The following is a 20,444-nucleotide window of genomic DNA, read 5'->3' as shown; positions in this document are numbered from 1 at the left end:
TCTACAGTTTCCCCAGTAATTTCCGAACTTTAAATTAACATGTATCCGCAACTCATGAAAGAAACCCACTGTCCATTCTGAATAAGGTCTCTTTCTGTAGTGAGAATAATTGCTCCCTTGGGATGTGGTGAAAATTACCACCAATTAGAAAGAAAATAAAGAACAGACTTGAAGGTGGATAATTGAGTTTGGTAGTTAAGACTGTGTTATGTATGCCCAATTACTTCTAATTGTGGTTAGCAATGGTATGTAAAGTACACTTTTTTCAATCCGGTTGTGGAGTCTATTAATTCGACCACAGAACGTAGTAGGACCGTATGTGTTTTGGGGTGACATCATTGTTTATAACGAACCCACTCATACATACAAAATTCAATGAACAATCCTTTTGTTGCCAATTATTCACACATACTTTTCATAAAATAAAAAATTGAACCAAATATTTGACATAATTTGACTGTAATGAAAAAATTCCTTGTGGTGCCAGTCTTCTTTGTTACAGCTATTAAAATATGTCACATGCTTTGAAAAGAGGGAAAGCAACAAGTCGACACTTGCCGACTGGCATTGAATACTCGTTCATAGAAATTGAATGGATTCAGATATTTCAGTTTTCAATTACCATTTATAAAATACCTATGAACATTACATCATTAGTCATAGACAGTATATGCCCCATTCAGAATGAATAGAGATAGTGTGTATTTTATTAAAAAAAAAATCACACAAAAAAAAAATAATGAAAAGAACACATATGATACAAGTTATGTAATTTTGCTTCTACATCTTTTCATCGCAGATTATTTGAACTACAGGTCAAAGAAATTAGGTCAATTTTATAACATTTTCTAAATTTCTAATGTTGACATTCTGATTTCAAGACTGGTGACTCTTCTGTAATGTAGTGATGAAAATGAATTGATAAAAATTAATAATATCAATATTTCACAAAATATTGAAATTGACATGGATTGAAATATACAGAAAAAAATACATGCAGCCATATGTTTGTTTCTGAAATTACATCACCCACACATAAATACATATTTATTTAGGTTTGCATTGTAATAATCAAAAGGATATTCACAAAATGGGGGTATTTATGGTATGCAAATTAATTAACCAAGCTGGTCTGAATGGTTGTTACCATAGCAACTATCACGAGGTATATGATTGCATCATTTTGGTATAAAAAAGACAAATCGAGTGATGAAATACAGTTTGTATCAATTTCATTATATGGAAAAGACATAACCGTACTGATGCAGTGTGTATTGAGGATAGCTAGCAGTACTGTAATGTAAGTTTTACTTTAGCTGATGCAATCATCTGTTGTTGACATCAGAATACATCAGTGTGATTACTTGTAATGTTGAATCTGTAGATTTGGATAATTTACAGGAAAAAAATATTTTACTGAATCCCAAGATTAGTTCAACAACAACAACAACAACAACAACAACAACAACAACAACAACAACAACAGAAAACAATAAACACAGGTGATTTGCCATGAAAAAAGGTGTATCCACCAACTCAGTGGATTGCATGGATGGACAGATGGATGGATGGACAGATGGATGGATTGGTATAGCAATTTATATTTTACATGCAGTTTTTCTTATTCTTATTTTAGGTGTTGGAAGAGGTCCGTTCACCAAGAGAACAAGCAGGTAAGTGTTGACCATAGATTATTTTATGGTGGTTTATAAGTTTGCCTTCAAACACTGTGTGCATGCAGACTTACGTATATAAAAGGAAACCATTCTGATGTAGGATTGTGATATATTGGTTATAATAGCCAATAGACCATAAGCTGTCTCCTGAGGAGAATTCAAATCCAGGTCATTTGTGTTACTGTGTGACATCATGGAAAAAACTTTCTTGTCTGTGTGGTGTCATGAAATGTATAATATTGTGGTGCATATGTAACTTGCAGTATTGAACTTTAAAAACCCATGGTGGACATGGAATTTTAAAATCAAATTTTCCAAGGTAAAAGGAACAATCAATGAGAGGTACTGAGTACCATCTTGTATGTGTTTCCCAGCTTGAGATGTTGAGTGTAAATATGTGATGGAAGGTTAATTCTGTGTCCATCATACTATTCTGGTTTGTGCATTTGTCATATTATACAGCCCTATCAGGCTTCTAAACCTGAGTGATTGATATTAGTTGATGGCATGGGTGTAACTATCTTACAGGCGGGCTATAAGTTTCCCACAGAATACATGCTTATACAAAAGTATTTTATGAGTATAGCCATATGTATTTGATTATAAGGGAGTCCATATCATCTTACAGTATGGTGTATTGAAATTTGTTTTCTAAATTCAAAAATAATCTCTCTGATACCATGAAACTTAGACACTAGCAATACCAAGTCTTGGTGTATCACCATCACCACCACCACCACTCTTACAATGAAGTGATCCATTCATACTGATAGATTTCCTGGATTCCAGGAATGACTAAAACTGTCGGCTTTTCTTGACATTGAACTGTCTGTTTCACTGAAAGCAAGGGAATATGCGTGTTGTTAACATGTGTACTTTAAGTGATGCCAAGAGACTTCCCCGAAAGTCCATGGAATAAGAAATGTGATTCCAGGAATAATTGGGAACTGTCGTCTTTGATTGACATAGAACTGATGCGTGTCACTGGAAGCAAGGGAAACACATGTTATTAATTGTGTACATAAGTTTTAAATGATAGTTAAGAGTTTTGCTAAAAAGAATGAGAAACGTGATTCCAGGAATGACTGGAAATGTCATCTCTGATTCAGCCATAATGAACTGTGATCTGTTCTCTGAAAACAGAGAAACGCACATTGTTTACTTGAAGAAGAAACTTTGGAAAGGACATCATTCAGTACTAACTGAAGTAGAACATTTTGTCAAATAAATTCTCAATATCACAAAATACATCATAGGGAATATATTATTTAATATTATGTATCATCAGAAATACTAGGTTTTTAATCTAACAAATTAGAAAGATTTGTTCTTGACTTCAAATAGAAACTAGCATTGACTGATATATTAGTCATGTATGTAAATGAAGAAGAAAAAGGAAGCGATATCCCGGTATTTCCTGACTCTGGTATTTCCTGATTCTGACGAGGATTACACTTAGTTTCACATTGAATCAAAGCATCATGACACCACCCCCACCCCCATCCCCATCCCACTCACATTTTAGCATGCATGCATACACACATGCAGTCTCACTCAAAACATTCTCCATATACACATGCAAAGTAGTCTTGTTCCTATACAATTTACACCTCCCCCGTGTGGTTTAGTTATATAGAGACCACACCATGTTGGCATCCAGACTACATGCAAAGAAGCGACTGCCATTTTCAACAATATGCTGAATTTATGGGTGCAACAGTCTTGACTGTTTACATTGTAATTGTCCACCCTTAGTCAAATAAACAAAACACAGAATTTCTTAGAAGAAGAAATCCCTAATTCTTAAGATTCCAAGTGTGGCTTTATCTGCCACAGAACGTAATCCAATCATATCAATTAGTTTATATGATTGATATACAGGAAGTTGTCAATGTTCCGATGCTTCCTGTCACCTAGGGGTTCTGCATGACTACCCAGGTGACAATATCACTGTCTCTTTGTGATGTCATAGATACAGAGTTACTATTTAAACTCTTCAATGACACTAGTATACCCATCAGTTTCAATTTTGACTGCACTCCTATATTAAGGAACAGCTAGAATATGAATTTTGAGGTGAAAATGACCAGTGGTAAGTAAACAGTCTCTCTGTTGAATTGCATAATGGATCAAAGGATATCTGAATGTTCTCTCTCTCTCTCTCTCTCTCTCTCTCTCTCTCTCTCTCTCTCTCTCTCTCTCTCTCTCTCTCTCTCTCTCTCTCTCTCTCTCTCTCTCTCTCTCTCTCTCTCTCTCTCTCTCTCTCTCTCTCTCTCTCTCTGAGTAATGAATTTGGAATCAATTTCATCAGTGTATATGTCATCTTAGATTAGAAGTTAAGTATATACCAATTTATACTGTAGATATCTTGTTGAAATTGAATTTTGTCAAACCAATAATCAGATGCAGCCAACAGTTAGATTTGTGGATATGTTCATACCAAAATTTTGTTTTAAATAGAATCGTCCCCCCCAAAAAAACAACAAAAAACAAAACAAAAACAAAACAAAACAATGAGCGTTACTTTACACTTTATCAAAATCAGGACTTCCCCATCATAATTCTTCCTTATTTGCTCCCCACCTGTTAATTGTCCGTCCACTGAAAAACTGCATAAGAACCGCTTGGTTGACAGCACCTCAATAACACGAGGAAATGATGTCTGTCTGTTTGATAATAGCATAGACAACATATTGGAGTATTGAATATCACTGTAGTTCTAATGAAGGGCTATGGGGTCATAGTTTAGTGCTTGCCTTCATCAAATCTTTCAGATCTCTGTTGTTGGCATGCAGGCTACAGGGATCAAGACAGGAAGCCACAGTTACACACATCTAAAACTTTACTACACTGTAATCTAATGTTATTATGGTCTTCTAGTTAACTTCAGCAGAAATCTACCTCTTCATTTATACTATTATCAAAGTTTTCTATATTGCCTGATGATATAATCTTCAACATCTCCCATCTCTTATACTGCCACCAGCTCACTACTAAATTATAGAGCGTGTAGATTTTCAAATTAAAATCAGTCAAGTTTTTCTGTTTGATCAGATATAATTTGGTGTGTATTTGTGTACTTAGATACTAATATATGTTATCTTACTAATGAAGGTGCTATGATATAAGATCTGAGGTGTACACTTGTTAATAAGTTTGAGATTTAGTGTGTATGTGATGGAATTTAATTAAAGACTTAGGTTTAATTGCAAATCTGGGGTATATCTGATTCATTGGCATCCTAATGATGAATTGGAATCACTCTTTTTGTTCTTGTCCCCCCTTTCTGCTGAGTCTAGTCTCAGACCAAGTGGTCTGAGGTCTAGTCTAGTTCCTATACGGTGTCGTTATCATTTACACCTCCACTCACATAGTCTAGTTCCTATACAGTATTGTTACCATTTACACCTCCACTGACAGTATTGTCAAAATGACGTTACTCTAGAAGTCCTGAGATGCATGAGATGTAATTCAAAATTCATCCACAGTCACCCACACAATCATTAACATCATGTCTTTGTTAATCAATCTCGAAATTCTAACCAATAACACAGTCCCTCATAAAGTTAGTGATTATTTGGGCAGTTATGTAAGTCAAAATATGGTATATTTGTCAGCTCAGGATGCTACTTATACACTGTTTACATAACTATAAGAGTTGGGGTTCACTGATTGGATGAACAACTCTTTGTGCTGATTGAGGGACTTTTGACTAGACATGTTGGTATCTGGACTCTCCTGAGTCTTGATGCTATCTATGGCTCCAAATCTCAGGGTGAAGCCTGATCTTGAGATTCAAGGCCATGAATAGTATCTACACTACATCTCTGCCAGACAACTATTTTTCTTACCCTAATTTTAACTGCTAACACAACTTTGAGAACCTGGCACTGAGAATTTAACCATACATGTAAAACTATGTATCAGAAACTTTTATGAATATAGGTTACTGTAAACCTGGAAAGTTCTGCCTTTTCGCTAGATAACAAAAACAGATATATATAACTAGTGCCTTCTTGTACATGAAAACAACGTACCAGTCTGGTAATTAGTAAAAATTAATCTTTGGGAACTACAATCTCAAAAGTTTCTAATTGAGAAAATATCTAAGTTTACACTATATATGGTGTATGCTGCACAATTTTACAAATTGTCCTGACTGTGATTAGTCTATTTCCTATATGGTATGTTACCATTCACACCTCCACTCACTTTAATAGTTAGAAACCATGTTGGGATCCAGACTAAACTGTGATAAACATACACCCATGCAGTACCACAGTTTGAAACCTAGCCAGTCAAGATGTCGGGTAATGGTGTCGGAGTCTAATATGTGTCAATCACTGAAACTATAATTGTAACACTGCTGTCATCCAGCCAGGGAAATCAGCCACATTCTCATTTCAACAACTATCAATAGTCCATTCATAGATGAAAATAGACCATTAAAAAGTCAACTATTTGAGATCATTGGATACTGGTAACTAAGTTTGTTTCTTTATCAGTTCACTGTGCCGCAAATGGATTTCAGTCTGTTAAATATCCTGTCCTTTTCTAACTTTAATTTCTACCAGAACTCTTAATCTGGGTTATCTTAAAATGATATCAGTTGAAAACAGGGTTTCAAGTGTTGCCATAACAGATGTGTGTCTTTGCCAAGATAAGTGGTTTAATGACTTGCCTGGTGCTAATAATATTATATAGCTTTGTCACGTTTTCAAGGCTTTATTAGGTACCATAGAGTTACATTGGACAATTGATATGTATTAACATTGTTTTATTGATATACAACAGATCAAATTTATTTCATTAAACCAGGTAGCAGAGAATCAAGTCATGGGGGCATTTTGAGTTTTGTCTTCCCACTATACTAAAGTTAATGAGTCAAAATCCCCACTAGAGTAGACATGACTGTACTAGGTTATAAACCGGGTATAGTATTCACAGTCTGGTTGTCAAAGCTGTACTGTTTTCCCAGTTGTTCTACATTATAAATAGTCTGTCTGCTTGCTCGATGTGTGAGTTTGCTAAACTTTTTCACAAGTGTAGTGGAGTCCCAGAGCCAGCCAGTAGACAGGCTAAGTTGTCAGTAGGTGGACCGATTAATTTTGTTGAAGGTCATACACGTATTTAGATATGTGTTAAACATATTTTACATGACTTTTATTGCCCCCGATTACATAACAATGATATAAAACATAATTTTCAGTTAAATTAAAAAATTACTTTTTCTTTTAATATATATTTTAAAGCAGACACATTCACAACACAGTCCTTTTCTACTGTATTTATCATTTGAAATAGTCGCAACATGTGAAATCCGGCTAGATAATATAATATACTGTATTTCATTGTTGTTTTAAATTTATGCCTCCTTCCATTCATGTGATCAATATTTGACAGGTGACCATGTCATTGATGACTTGTGATTGTTACATAAGTTATTGTCATTTTATTCTGCCATGTAGGTGTAAAACTACAGATGACAATAAATAATTACTGGCTATTGTAAATTAAATTCGTTAAAATTCAACAAGTGTTGGTTTATATAATTCTATCATTGTACAAGCTTGGATTACAAAAAAGAAACTATCACTCCTAAATATGTATAGATCTGACAAAAAAATAGTGTAGGGTATATCTGTGGCTTTGAAAGTTTGAATGCTTCTCCGTAAGTATCAAAATGGGACGAATTACTCATTTAGTACACACTAGTACATTTGGGTGGAAATGTAACACCCCCACCCCCAGCAAATCTCTGGCGTAGTGTAATCCGGGAGTGTAATACGGAGAGATGTGTTGGAGTGCGTGGATCCGTAGCGTATATTTCCAGAGCTAGGTTTGATACGAAGTAATTGACAATTTCCTCTACGTGCGCATGACCTACTCCCATTGCCCCAGTAAATCGCCGATGGAATTACAACAAAATACTTACAGTATAGCTAGTTAACTTTGATGAAATCATTGTCTTGTTATAATAATAATAATAATAATAATAATGATAATAATAATCAAAATGATATTAATGTAGCCATTGTAAGCATTTTATTGTACCACAAATTGCGGCACACACACTGAATTATTGAAACTCTGCGACACGCATGTGAGCACACGAGTGCACTTTCTCCGTAGTGTAGGCCAATTTCCTAAAGTTGTTTTGCAAATAAATAGATACGTAAATGAATAAATAAATAAACTTTCAAGCGATAGGAAGTTTGCTGCAGCAAATCTTGTCCTTGGCAAACCGCATCTTACCGGAAATTCTACATCACTTATACAAGTACGGTGAAGTATCGCATTAAGTCGGTGCGATGTGACGCGACGTCCTTTTAATTGGCGTAGATCACAGCGTCCTCTATAATCTGCATAACCTTGAGAACGTCTTGGCAGTTACGATGTTCGCTTTCTTTGAAGGGTGCTTTGATTTCTAATAAATCATCTTCGCATCTCGTAGATAATTTCATGAGCGTGGAAGGGTTGTGAATAAATTGCTTTCAATCTATTTTTTTTCACTGCTAGTTATCATGTTTAACTTTTGTCTGACTGTTACAGGTCCTGGACTGTTATGTCTACACCCGAATGTTATTCAATAGTCGTATTAGCTCAGACATTGATGTAGTTTATACCTCCATGGCCAGTATCGTAAAATATAAGCGTATTGGTTATAGGCGTTAGGTATCTGTGTTAGGCCTACCCGTAATTCTTTTGATGGCCCGACATCGGGCATAAAACTCTAGAAATGGCGCAAAATGATCACGCGTAAGCTTATAATAACAAAGATTGTTCACAAATGGATAAATAAAAGTAATATTGTTCGGAGATTGTCACCCTTTTGCGTTTACGTCATTGTTTATATTTTGTCATCGTCAATATTTTTCGCGATCGACTCAGCAAACAGCTGTCGATACGACATATGTGCAATCATACGGTATTGAAGACTTCCGATCGTGACCGGAGCGTGACATATAATGACATTACAGACAGTATACGTGTAAAGTGGTAGGAAGTATTGCGATGTGGTTTACTACTGCAACAGGAAACGTGTATTTATTCATACAGTCTTTTATTTCATCGATGCGATGTTAAAGTTTACAGAGTAATATATTGCAATAAGCTAAAAGTTGAACGAAAAGATAACATTTAGAATTTGCGCATTGATGTTCACCACATTACAGTGGCCTATTTTTTAAAGTCATGAATACTAGTAGTATAATATTACATTGACAACGCACTGGTCTAATATTCAATATTATGTTGTAGATTACCGAGATTGCATTCAATGCCAAATGGTTTTAGTTTAAGGAAAAATACGAAGAAACAACATCTTGTAAAATCAGCAAAAAAGGCGGGAAGTGGACAGGAAACGTGGGTATTTCATCACAGAAACAAGGTGAATGCGGAATACGCGTGGATGTATCAGTAATCCATCCATGGAATTCGCCGTAGCCGTTACATCTCAAAGTATTAGGCCTGGACATCAGATCTTCAGAGTCGACTTCCTGTTTAGAATATTTCTGTTCTACTATTTGTCGCTCTGTAAAACCCATTTATGTCGACATTTCTCATCTTCTGCTTATAATAAATTAAACAACAACAAACACACCGTGTTATTATTTAAACTTTAAGAAATCTTCACTTGCATCTGTGCTTATATTTATCATAAATTGCGAAATTTTTCTCAGTTGACGACGGAAGTGCTTCATTAAAAAATTATCTAAAACTTTCATTCCGGCTCGTCATGGCAAAGAAAATGTATCAACATCCGGCCAGTCGTTTCTATCTATCATGTACAGAACTTGTAAATCAATATCGCGATTTTACAGACTGTAATAAATACATGCCAACGTGCATGTGGAAGTGTTTTTTTCTCTGAAAGTAACTTTAAAAAGATTTACGTAGATCAGCGTATGAAAAAACTAAATCTCGTTGTGTTTGTTAGTGGTCAAAGGAAATAATTATTTTCATTATAATTTCACTGGACGATGATATTATGGAATTTACGAGAGTATCGTACATAAGTTGTGTCTTGGCGATCAATTTCTCACAGGAAAATACTTCTGGTTGCGTTCACTGCACTCCGTGTACCTAAACACCCCTATGCGAAACTTCCCATGGTCAACACGACGTGGCCAATCAGAACATCCCATTGTGCTAGTTGGTCCGCCCACTCCATTTCAAGTTCAAATGGTCCATTTTCTAAACAAAGCAGAAGTCCTATGATCATTGATCGTCGTCCCAGCACATTTCCCTGTGCTGTATTCCTTGTAGGACTTTGAAGCGAGAAGTTCGACTCTTTATCGTTGTATTTATGCTGCTCAACGACGTTGCAGATCGTTTGACTGTGGAAAACTTGCATGCAGCTAGAGACGCTGTGCAGCTTGTTCGTTGTGTGGATAAGTGAACTTGGACAAATCGCTAACTTCGATTGTTTATATACGAGTTGCGTTGAAAATGTCAAGACTTGTACGATCTCTAAGCACCACGGAGAGAAGAATTAAGCCAAGAAGGGCGTGGGATCGCTTCGTTTACAAGAGCAGGCGAAGAAAACTTGCAGGTACTTTACACAGTTCTTACTATTTTAGTTTGGCGCTCATATTAGGTGACCCATATTACAAGTAATCAGTATATAAGAGTGATGCCGTGCACGTACACGTGTGCATGATTGCATACATGATCACTTGCTGGTATTAGACAAGTAAAAGAATTAGGATTTTACTTTCGAAATTTCTGTCGAAGTACAGTTGTGAACAAAAGTTATCAGTACTAAGACCGCATGTCCTCTATTCAGGGACAATTTTATTGCTCGGTTTGGCGGTTTCATTACGTATCTAGTTCGTACGCCCTGCAGTGGAATGCAAACAATGGAACGTTGACACATTTTCAATGGTGCAAAGAAAAAAAAGAGTTTTCTCTATAAAACACGTGCCATGCACTAAATAACAATTGACATGTTTAGTCGTTACAAAAATCTATACTATGCATTTAGTTGGCCGTAGCGAAATCCTTGCATGCATGCACGATACCTCAGGTGAGCGGAGTGAACGTTGTAACATCAATCTGTAAACGAGAGTGCGATTTTACGATTGAACCTAAACATAAATAAATATTTAGATATAAATAAGTAAAGGTAAAAAACGAAGATAAAAAGTGAATAAATAAATAGATAGACATGTGATCGATCATTCATTAAAATCATCAAACAATTCGTCAAATGTGTATTGAAAGAAAAAGGCCAAAAAAGTTCACACATTAAACTTTGAACTGTATATAGGCCGATTTTAAGTTGGTGTCCAGGGCTCGAACTTTAATTATAGCAGTAGTCAAAGACACAGAGACTATTTTATAGACTACCAAATTAGCAGTAGTACAGAACACATGGACTACTAACCATATCTAGACTACCAAATTTATAACTTGTATTATAAGTTGTAAGGTTGTACTTGTAGTCTAGCTGTTAGACTGTGGAAATCAATATAGAAACGAACTGAAACAAGTTCACTTGGCTAAAATCCTACCAAGTGTCAATGTTAAATCTGAGCCCTTGTATTACACACACACTGATTGTTAAGGTCATAAATTTATATCTAAAATCAACAATTGCAAGATAAAAATCAAAAGTTGAGATATCACATCATACATTTTATCTGAGTAGTTATCCTAGGTAGGTTGTGACCTATATATTATCAAAAGGTTAAAGCAACAAGAAAGTGTTGTTGGGACAGCCTTCAAACTTTTGAAAAGGAAATAAAATTTATCAGTCATTCATGTGACAGTATTAAACTGACTGATATGGCCGAGGTTCACTAGAACAACAAGGGTGGTATATATGAGTGAAGCAATTGATGTTGAAGACTTAGGCATGAGTCAGCAGCCATTGATAATAAAAGTAATTTTCTCTATTAAAAAATTGAGTTATTTGGAATGAATAAAGTAATTACAAACACTGCCAGCTATTTTTGACATTTTAATATGAAAATGTAACTTGTTTAACTTTGACGTGCAACCATCACAACTGGATTCAACTAACATAATTATCTAAAATGAGTACCTTAGCCTAGTTGTCTACTCAGTGGATCCGTGACTCTGTTACATACATTCTGTATCCATGGATGGGATAGCAGTCACAGATCCACTGAATAGATGGGCTGCACTACCCAACTATGGTCTTATCAGATTATCTCAATAGTAAATAAGATTCATTGCTTGTTTTCCATGAGTAAACTATGACTTATGACAACATCCAGGCCAGACTAGTCAGTGACCATCACTGCAAATAACAAATGTCTATGACAATGATGGTTTTACCATTTCCTTGTGTACAATTAACCAATTATGTAATTAACAACGTAGTACATAAATAGAAAATTATGAATTGGCTTAACCATTTCCTTATGGGGTTTTTCGGCACTTGCATGTACATGTACCTACTCCAAAAATCTCAAATTGTGTACAATGGGTCAAATTTTGAGTGAAAACATGTATCTCTACAGAGAGTTAGCCGACTGGACAACATCCTGATATAAAAAAAAAAATATCAAGGGATATTTCAGTTACTATGTTAATAGTCTAATGGATTTTCAAGCATATGTGGAAACGAGTCAGGCATTACTTTTATGTAAAAATGTAAACAAATGGTAAACCTGTCTATGACCCCTGGTATTAAAAAGTGTGTCAATGAGGGCAGAAAAAAGTGCATGATTTAGGAGTGAGCTGGGGTCACTTTTGTGAACTGTACTTATTGACATTTTAGATGGTGAGAAGTGTGTGGAACTATTTGTAACTAGGTCATGGCTTCTTCTATGTTAGTCTGGGAGTAAAAAATCGTGACAAGGAATTAATATGCATGATTGATGAAGGTGACATTTGGTGGGAAAAGTATATATTATGTTGTGTCTGACCCACCCTATCAGCCACAACAGACGTGATGAGATGGCAAAATGAGGGTGGAAGGACAAGATGTATGTGTCAACAGTCTAGAATGTGCACAATAGACACCTATGATGCAGCTATACCTACAATGCAATGTGGTAAATTGCTTCAGCAGAAATACATTTGTATGTGCTGTAGCTTGCGAGAATACCTATGATGCAGTTACCTATGATGCAACATCGTAAACTGCTTCAGCAGAAATAATGTGAGCAGGCTTGCGAGAATGTCTATGATGTTGCTACTATTATATATAGCAGTTCTTTCTGAATATAAACTAAATAAGTCCTTGGGGGCAAGATTTAAACCACAATTGTGTCTCAGTCAATCCAGCTATATAATCGGGGACCAGGTAGGATAGAGGTTGCTATGTGAATGCTTTAATCCTATGCACTTCCAGAGGTAGTCTGTAAGATACATTATTGACAAGCTATCAACTGTATCACAGAAACTTGATAGGGCTAAACAACGCTACATATCTTTACAGGCTATTCCAGAGATTGCAATGGACTGTACTTGTACATGTAATATGCTCCTCAGGAAGCTATACATCCACACCAGGTGTATCACTATCTGTAATAGTTGTAACAGTAAAGCTAATGGGAAAGAACGCTATAAAAATGAACATTGTTAATATGTTGTGGGTTAATAAGGAAAATGATCATTGATTATTATTTTGATAAGTTCATAACACAATGGCATATTGTTGTAACCTTATATTGATTTAGGATAGCAGACAAATTGCAGTTGGGAAACTAAAAAAATGGAAAGTCAGGGAAAACAAAGGGACAAGACACAAGAATGAACAGTCAGTGATATATACAACCATAGTATTTGAAATGGTGATCAATTGAAATTTGTATGCAGGGACAATATTACTATTGTTACAGGTGCCAGAAGTAACATGTAAACTTATGTACATGTATGTGTTTTAAAGTGAAGGGTATGTGTAGACTGGGATACCAATGTTGTACTTAGAGATGCTGTTTTCATTGGTAGATGAAAGGATTATATGATGTATGTACAAGATTAAGTATGTACAAATCTGTATTGTCTTAAGAAAATGAAATGATTTCTGTGCAAACGTGTATACTATACCACTTTGACTTTTGGAGCTTAAGATCTTGCAGTGGGTAGGGTACGTGGATTAGAAAGCCATTCTGAAGGAACACTTGATCAAGGTCAAAGATTAAGGTGGGGTGCACATACCAGAGGTGGTGCGGTATGTCATATGAAGGATTAGTGTTGTAGGAGCAATAACATGTATATTTAGATGTGAAGGGAAGGTAAGATACCATGAAGGAGTTCATTTAGAATGATCCAGCCACCAGCCACAGTTACTTCAACTAATTGAAATCTGTGATGGTTCAAATCCTACTGAGGGCAGGAAACATGGGTAATTGAAAAGGGAGAGTTGACTTGCCCACTCTCCTATTTGTTGATAATCCCCACCTCTTGACTTCACTGATAACCTTTACTTTACCCCCTGAAAGTTCCTGTGTGCCTGTATTTACAGTAGTTCGGTCATGTTACACATGTAGACGCAGACATCACACCAGCTGCAATGAACAGAACACTGACAAAAAATACATGTATAATCGATCCGGTATGATAGTGAAGGTTTCTACTAATGTGCAAATCAGTTGACAGTGCACAGTGATATAATGCTTACAGTGTTAGCCCAAAATCTATTCGTTTGGGATTTTGTACTCATGTTTCAGCTACCACGCCTGGTATTTCGGTAGCGGTTGTTTATTTTAATCAAGCTTCGGCCAGAAATCAAGCCCAAATTCTTTTTGGGTTTTCAATTTTTGCCACTGTGTGAGGTGGCATCACCACATGATTAGAACTGACTTGGAGGTTGAGTTATGATGTACACATAATTACCATATTCAATCATCACTGCAGGAAATCATAATCTAATTTTAGGTTTGAAGAAAATGACTGCTATTGCATTTAGTGAGGGCGAACCCCCACCCCACCTGTCAGGGAATCTCCCCCCCCCCCCCCCCCCCCCCCCCCCCTTGAGTTACACAGTAACTTCATGATGTATCACAGATGTATGGTGAAATACCAAGTCAGTCAAGCATACATTGTATGCAAGTTATGTAGTTGGAAATAAAAGTACAGTGAACATTGTACATCAGGCCAAGAGAGAGGATGGAGAGAGTGAACATTGTACATCAGGCCAAGAGAGAGGATGGAGAGAGAGAGAGACAAAAATACTTACCACATCTTGTACACGATATTTACAGTTGAATTTGGAAAATGTTCTAGAGATGCATCCAATTTTTTTTATTTTTGGGGGTAATTTTGACATTGGATACACTAACACTGCGTCTGTAGATCACAAGAGTCATTCTTTGTATTCTTAGGCAATACTGATACTGTACATCTGAATTTGATTAAAATAGGGGTTACCCAAATGACATAGATATAGTTTCGTGTCTCATCTTGAAAACAAAATATTCTTCTGCTTTGTTACATGCTTGGCCTAAATTCTTCTATGTCACTTCAAATTTACAACATGTCAAGTTAGCTATTTGGTCTAGATAGTTTTATAGACCTACATAGACTGTCATCTGATAGTGTGTGTCAAAATTTTAATGCCATGGATGTCATGTACTTAGTTGACATTTGTTTAATTAACCAGTGTAAAGGGGTATCTGTGCTACATCAGTGCTACTATCCACTGATAGAATGAATTCAGGGATGTACTAACTGTTGGCCTGACTTAGTCTAGGCTATCCTTGGCTTCAAATCTCGGCTCTCATTTTGATTTGAAGCGATGGATAGCCACAAGACGGACCTGACTACATACTACTCGAGAATGAATGTAGTGGAGTCACAGATCTAGTCGGTACACAGGCCAAAAAATGTTGACAATGCTTGTAGGATAGTATCAAATTTGGTACATTTTAAAAGTCCTTTAGCTATCTAATTTAACCAAGTCTCCCCCTCCCTAACCAACCTAGAGGCTATCTGTGGCTTCAGAAGGGATCTTTTGATTTGAAGCCATCCACTAGACTACAGCCCACCTGAATTAAGCACACATGTAAATAAAAAAAACCTGATTTCCCTGCTGTTAGCATTATCTGGTTGTTCAAAAGCATATCACAAACATGTCAGTGTGTACTGACTGTTTTCAGGAATGCAAAATGTACTTGGCAGTCATAACACATATAGCTGTAATTCCCTAAACAGTTGCTGGAAATACATATACAGTATCAACGATTCTGTTAATTATGCCACCAAACTAGAGAATAGTTTAGTTGGTCACTGTAATAAACTGACTTCCATATACATTATTATAAACATATCGTTATAATGTGAATAAGTTGGTTTTTCTGCAGTGTACATGTACATAACTTAGACATGATGTAGTGTGTATGCAAATTTTGAAAAGACGCACCATACCGCAATGGGATTTTGACGCTAATTTTGGTAGGAACGCATCCCAGGGATGCATCAGAAAAAAAGTGACCGCAACCTCTGTTAGATTATACTTTATTCATAAATCATAACTAATTTGAACAATTTAAATGAAAATGAAAATACAAGTGTGACTTGAATTTGGATAATGTACATGAAAAGTTACCAGTATGTATAATTTACATGAAAACAGAAATACAATAGTGAATAACCTCAGAGAATCTAAATGAAAATTGCAATAATTAAGTTACTAATGTGTATAATTTGCATGAAAATAGATTTTAAAAAGTCACTATTAGTCATGTCTGCATAGTTCAAATTCATTGTCACATCTGCATTATTCATTTTCACCAACATTTATTTTTCTATTGTTTATCATGACATGTAATGTATTTTGTTGTAGTCTTGTCTGGCAGTATGACAAACATATGTATACATGTACATTTCCTCTGTCAGATAACACAAGTCTGTAGATGTACCTGTAGGCGTCCTGACTACTTAGTGAATTTCAACATTTTTATGAAGGCCACCCACATGTAAATGGTTTGTTTGAATCACAGACAGTAAAAAACTGGTATATTTGTTATTTTGTGGTAACATCCAGGGTCCTCACTGTTTTTACCCTTCTATTAATTCAGTTGTGATTAGTGAGATGACAAACAGAGGAAGAGCCCACCAGTATTGTCTTGAAACTCATCCCAAAGTTTGTTACTTAGCAAATAGTTTCCAGACATCCTTAAAAAACTCAGTCTCCAGGTTTGTTAATTTGGAATAGTTTCCAGACATCCCCTAAAACCTCAGAAAAAACAAGTCCTGAGCCAGAAACATTTCCTGCATAGACAAGATAAGATTTTTACTCATTATCATAATCTCTAAGGTAGTAAATAGCTAAGAGAGAAAACTTTACGACTTCAGCTCTGAACACTGTAGGATGCAGAGGTGTCCATACCATGCAGATGTGTTCATGACAGAGGTAAGACTTTTAGGTTATGTTCACATTTTATTTCTACCTCAGTTTTAATTTCCTGGCAGGGGCTTGTGATCTTTGCTAATCCATTTCTACTATAATGCTAGTCACTTCAGATAAAACAGCATTCCTATGGTTTGTACTGTAGCTCATGTTGATGTTCTGCTTGTGCTTGCAATACTGTGCAAAACACCTTGCATGTACTTCACAGTGTTTTATTTAAGGGCGGTAAGTAGGTAAAATCTACCAGGGTTCCCACATCATTTTACCGGGGTTCCCCACCAAAATTATGATACATTGCATGGGAAGCACTACCAGTTTTACCTCTTTCCCCCTTTCTGTTACCGGGGTTCCCAAACCTTAGCAAAAACACTGCTTCAGTGTGATAGTGAAGTAATGTGATGAGTTTACAGTTTGTGATGGGGTCTAGTTAAACCTCGTTCTCGTAAGTTTACCTGTTGGAACTGAGTTTTGAAAGAATTGATATCCATGGCTCGATAAAGTGAATATTGGTAACAAAGTCTTTGTATATCGGCAGCAAGTTTTATAATGTCACTGAGGTAACATGATACAGGAATTTTAGATGAAGCTATTTGGTTTTCTTTTATACAACTTTGGTAATGAACTTTCATCGAATCTCAAGATCTCTCTTTAGAGATGATTCCATACCACGTTGACATCCCGTCACTAGTAATGAACTGGAGCAAAGTACCATGGGGATTCAGCTAGATATTATTTCTAACTTGTTATTTACTACTACAAACACAGTGGAAAGAAGCTATATATAGATACTGTGGAAAGATACCTCCGCTGCCAATATTTTGTAATTCACAAAATAGTTCTATCAGCAAAGACATCACAAACGTTAATGCATAGAATTGGCCAGCATTCAATATGAGAAGTTGATGAGAATTTGGAGAAATATAAATAAAAAAATCAAATTCCTGCAGTTGTATGTTGTTTCTGAACTGTCAAATACAAGTTGTTCAAACATCAATATTAGGAAACAGTTGCACAGAAGATTATCCCTGAGGTCTCAAGTAGATAACATTCAGCAGTGCAATACTACACTGTTTCTACTACTTCCTCTGTGTTGATAGATTTTTACTCGAAAATACGAAGAGCAAACAAAAGGCGCCAGTCGGACTTAGCAAATCTTACACAAAAATCAAATCTGTAATCCAGTGCAGTCAAGATATGTAGTCCGAGAGTCAATACAGATTATGGGTAATCAGTTTCTCAGGTAGCTGCTACCTACACAGGCTTGCATGTTTTGGGGGGATTTGTGGTCTGAAAGGTCACATACACAAGTAAAAACAACGCCATAAATGAAACCATTTATTTCGTGATTTGTCAGTCATCCTTGATCTCCCGGTAAGCTTTAGGATTACAGGAAATATGGCATAAAACTGTCCAAATTATAGCGAAGTATGTGAAAATTTGATTTATATTTTAGTGTTGTGCAGTATTTTGGGCCTTCGTGCTCGATCATGTGATCATGTTACACCAGTTATTGTGGATAGTTTTGATAATCACACAAATTTATGATAACGATTTAAAAAAATATCATTTTGGTTCTAAAGATACAATTGTACATACGATTAATTGTTTCTCCATGTATTTAATCGGGAGAGTAAATTTTACTGATTGCAAATGTCATGTAAAAATATCTTGATTGTCAGCTGATTGTAAATACCATGTTGAGTAACCTTAGAACTGTTTTGTAGGTTGGCATGGCAACAATATATTAGATCTTAACCCATCTTTGTACTGTTGTTACATTAATTGATTTCTCTGAGTAAATATTTTGTTACTTGGGTATTATGGAGTGATAAAGTTCTGTCAGTTTAAAACTGATAGAGGTGTCGAAAGTCAACACATGCAATCTTTTGATAGCTAGCTGTCAGGGTAGGAGATTCCTTCATTTTAATACTGAAGGTTTTGGTACACATGAGTAGAAACCAGCCTGCCTCAACTTTCAAAACAAACATATTGCAGAACTTGCCTTACCAGAGGCGTTACTTTTAAACTGGAAAACAGTTGGGTGGTTACAAAAGGAGTAGTTGAGCAGAACTGAGAAAACAGTTTCCTCATCAAGGAATTTGCTGGTGGTCTTGCAAGTGATGCACTGACTTGACGGTTGGCTAAAGATCCAGGAATGTAAGTACAACAAAACAGCATTGCCATGTTGTTGTGGTACAGACTTTGTGTTCTAACTGCTACATTTCCTGTTGGCAGTGGAATGTACTTGTTACCAGTGTTGACAACAAACTACTGGGGGGGTGGGGAAGGCTTGTGGAGGGGAGAGGGGTTGGTGGGTGGGTAGGGATGGTGGTGATGGGTACCTACGTTTTGTGTATTAAGACTAAATCTGGTGTCAAATACCCAATTGTGTCATAGAGAATTGTCCAACAGCTGTTTCCTTTTATACCTACAAGTGAAGTTGTCTCGTCAGACGAAGCCCAAATGTAAGCTAATGTGTCTGGAAAATGTAGATATTTTGTTAAACTTGAAAGATTCACAGTTTTATCACATCGACATATTTCACCCAACGTACCTTATCCACAGTATTACTATTACATACCATATATATATCCATAACATTATACAGATGCTAGGTTATGATGGTTGGTGGGAGGTGAAGGAGGTATTTTGATGGGGTTAATGGGAAGGGAAGAGGAACCTTGAAGTAAGTGGAAGTCTTTGTTTTAAAACCAGGAAAGGACCATGCACAACAAAAATATATATATCAGGAACTTACTGGACACTTGAAGTAGTGGAGCCATCAGGTTGAATTCAGACAAACTTGATGGCTGTCACCACGTAGCCGCCACTGCATGCTACAGACTTCATTATCCACTATGTACTGACTTCATTGACTTCAACACTGCCACTTAAATCCACATCAAGTAAAGTGATCATTGTATGCAGTGTAAGATCTGTTTTCTGTGTTACAAATAAGACGAACACCTGCTTTATTCGGGTTATATAGCGTCTGAGGAGATGCGGAGTGGCTCTCTCTACACCAATTGAAACTATTAGACCATGTCAGAGAGGGTTCTAGCCAAGTAAACGTTTGTAAATCCAGTGTTTTCCATGTCATTTCGAACTCCATGACACATAAAACAATGATATTTACATATTTATTTATATAAAACAGGGGTAAATATGGTTTTGTTTGTTATGTATTTCCATTCAGATCTCACCTTTCAAGTGTCCTTCCCAGCACCATACCTTTTTGTTCTTAACAAGGAGAAGGGGGTCCTTCAAGATTCTTTGTAGAGTGAAATTTCTGAACGTGTTTAGCCACTTGTAAGAATGTTTGTGCAGTTAGGCTGGGAAGTGGCGTCTTTTCAGTCTATGAGTACAATCGGTTAAAAAGGAGCAGGTATGTTATAAATGAAGAACTTTTGATTGTAGTGTGTACAGTACAAGCAGTTTCT

General features: G+C 36.1%; 1 protein-coding gene across 3 annotated transcripts in view; it reads left to right on the top strand.

Moving 5' to 3' along the window:
- LOC144439528 (rho GTPase-activating protein 7-like) overlaps positions 1-20,444 on the top strand; it is a 100,300-nt gene that overhangs the window by 13,686 nt on the left and 66,170 nt on the right. Inside the window, exons 1-2 of one of the 3 annotated variants that reach the window (XM_078128830.1) lie at positions 1,250-1,300; positions 1,637-1,673. Coding sequence is in view for 2 of the 3 variants with exons in the window: in XM_078128827.1 (XP_077984953.1) it covers positions 1,637-1,673 (37 nt within the window). In the remaining variant the exon portion in view is untranslated. Of the gene's footprint in view, positions 1-1,249; positions 1,301-1,636; positions 1,674-3,715; positions 3,769-20,444 lie in introns of those variants that run through there. The other 2 variants (XM_078128827.1, XM_078128828.1) reach the window with 2 other exon arrangements.

Source organism: Glandiceps talaboti, chromosome 8 (genome assembly GCF_964340395.1).
Source record: "Glandiceps talaboti chromosome 8, keGlaTala1.1, whole genome shotgun sequence".
NCBI classification, from domain to species: domain Eukaryota; kingdom Metazoa; phylum Hemichordata; class Enteropneusta; family Spengelidae; genus Glandiceps; species Glandiceps talaboti.
The sequence above is the reverse complement of the archived record's forward strand: the minus strand, read 5'-3'. Positions and strand labels throughout refer to the sequence as shown.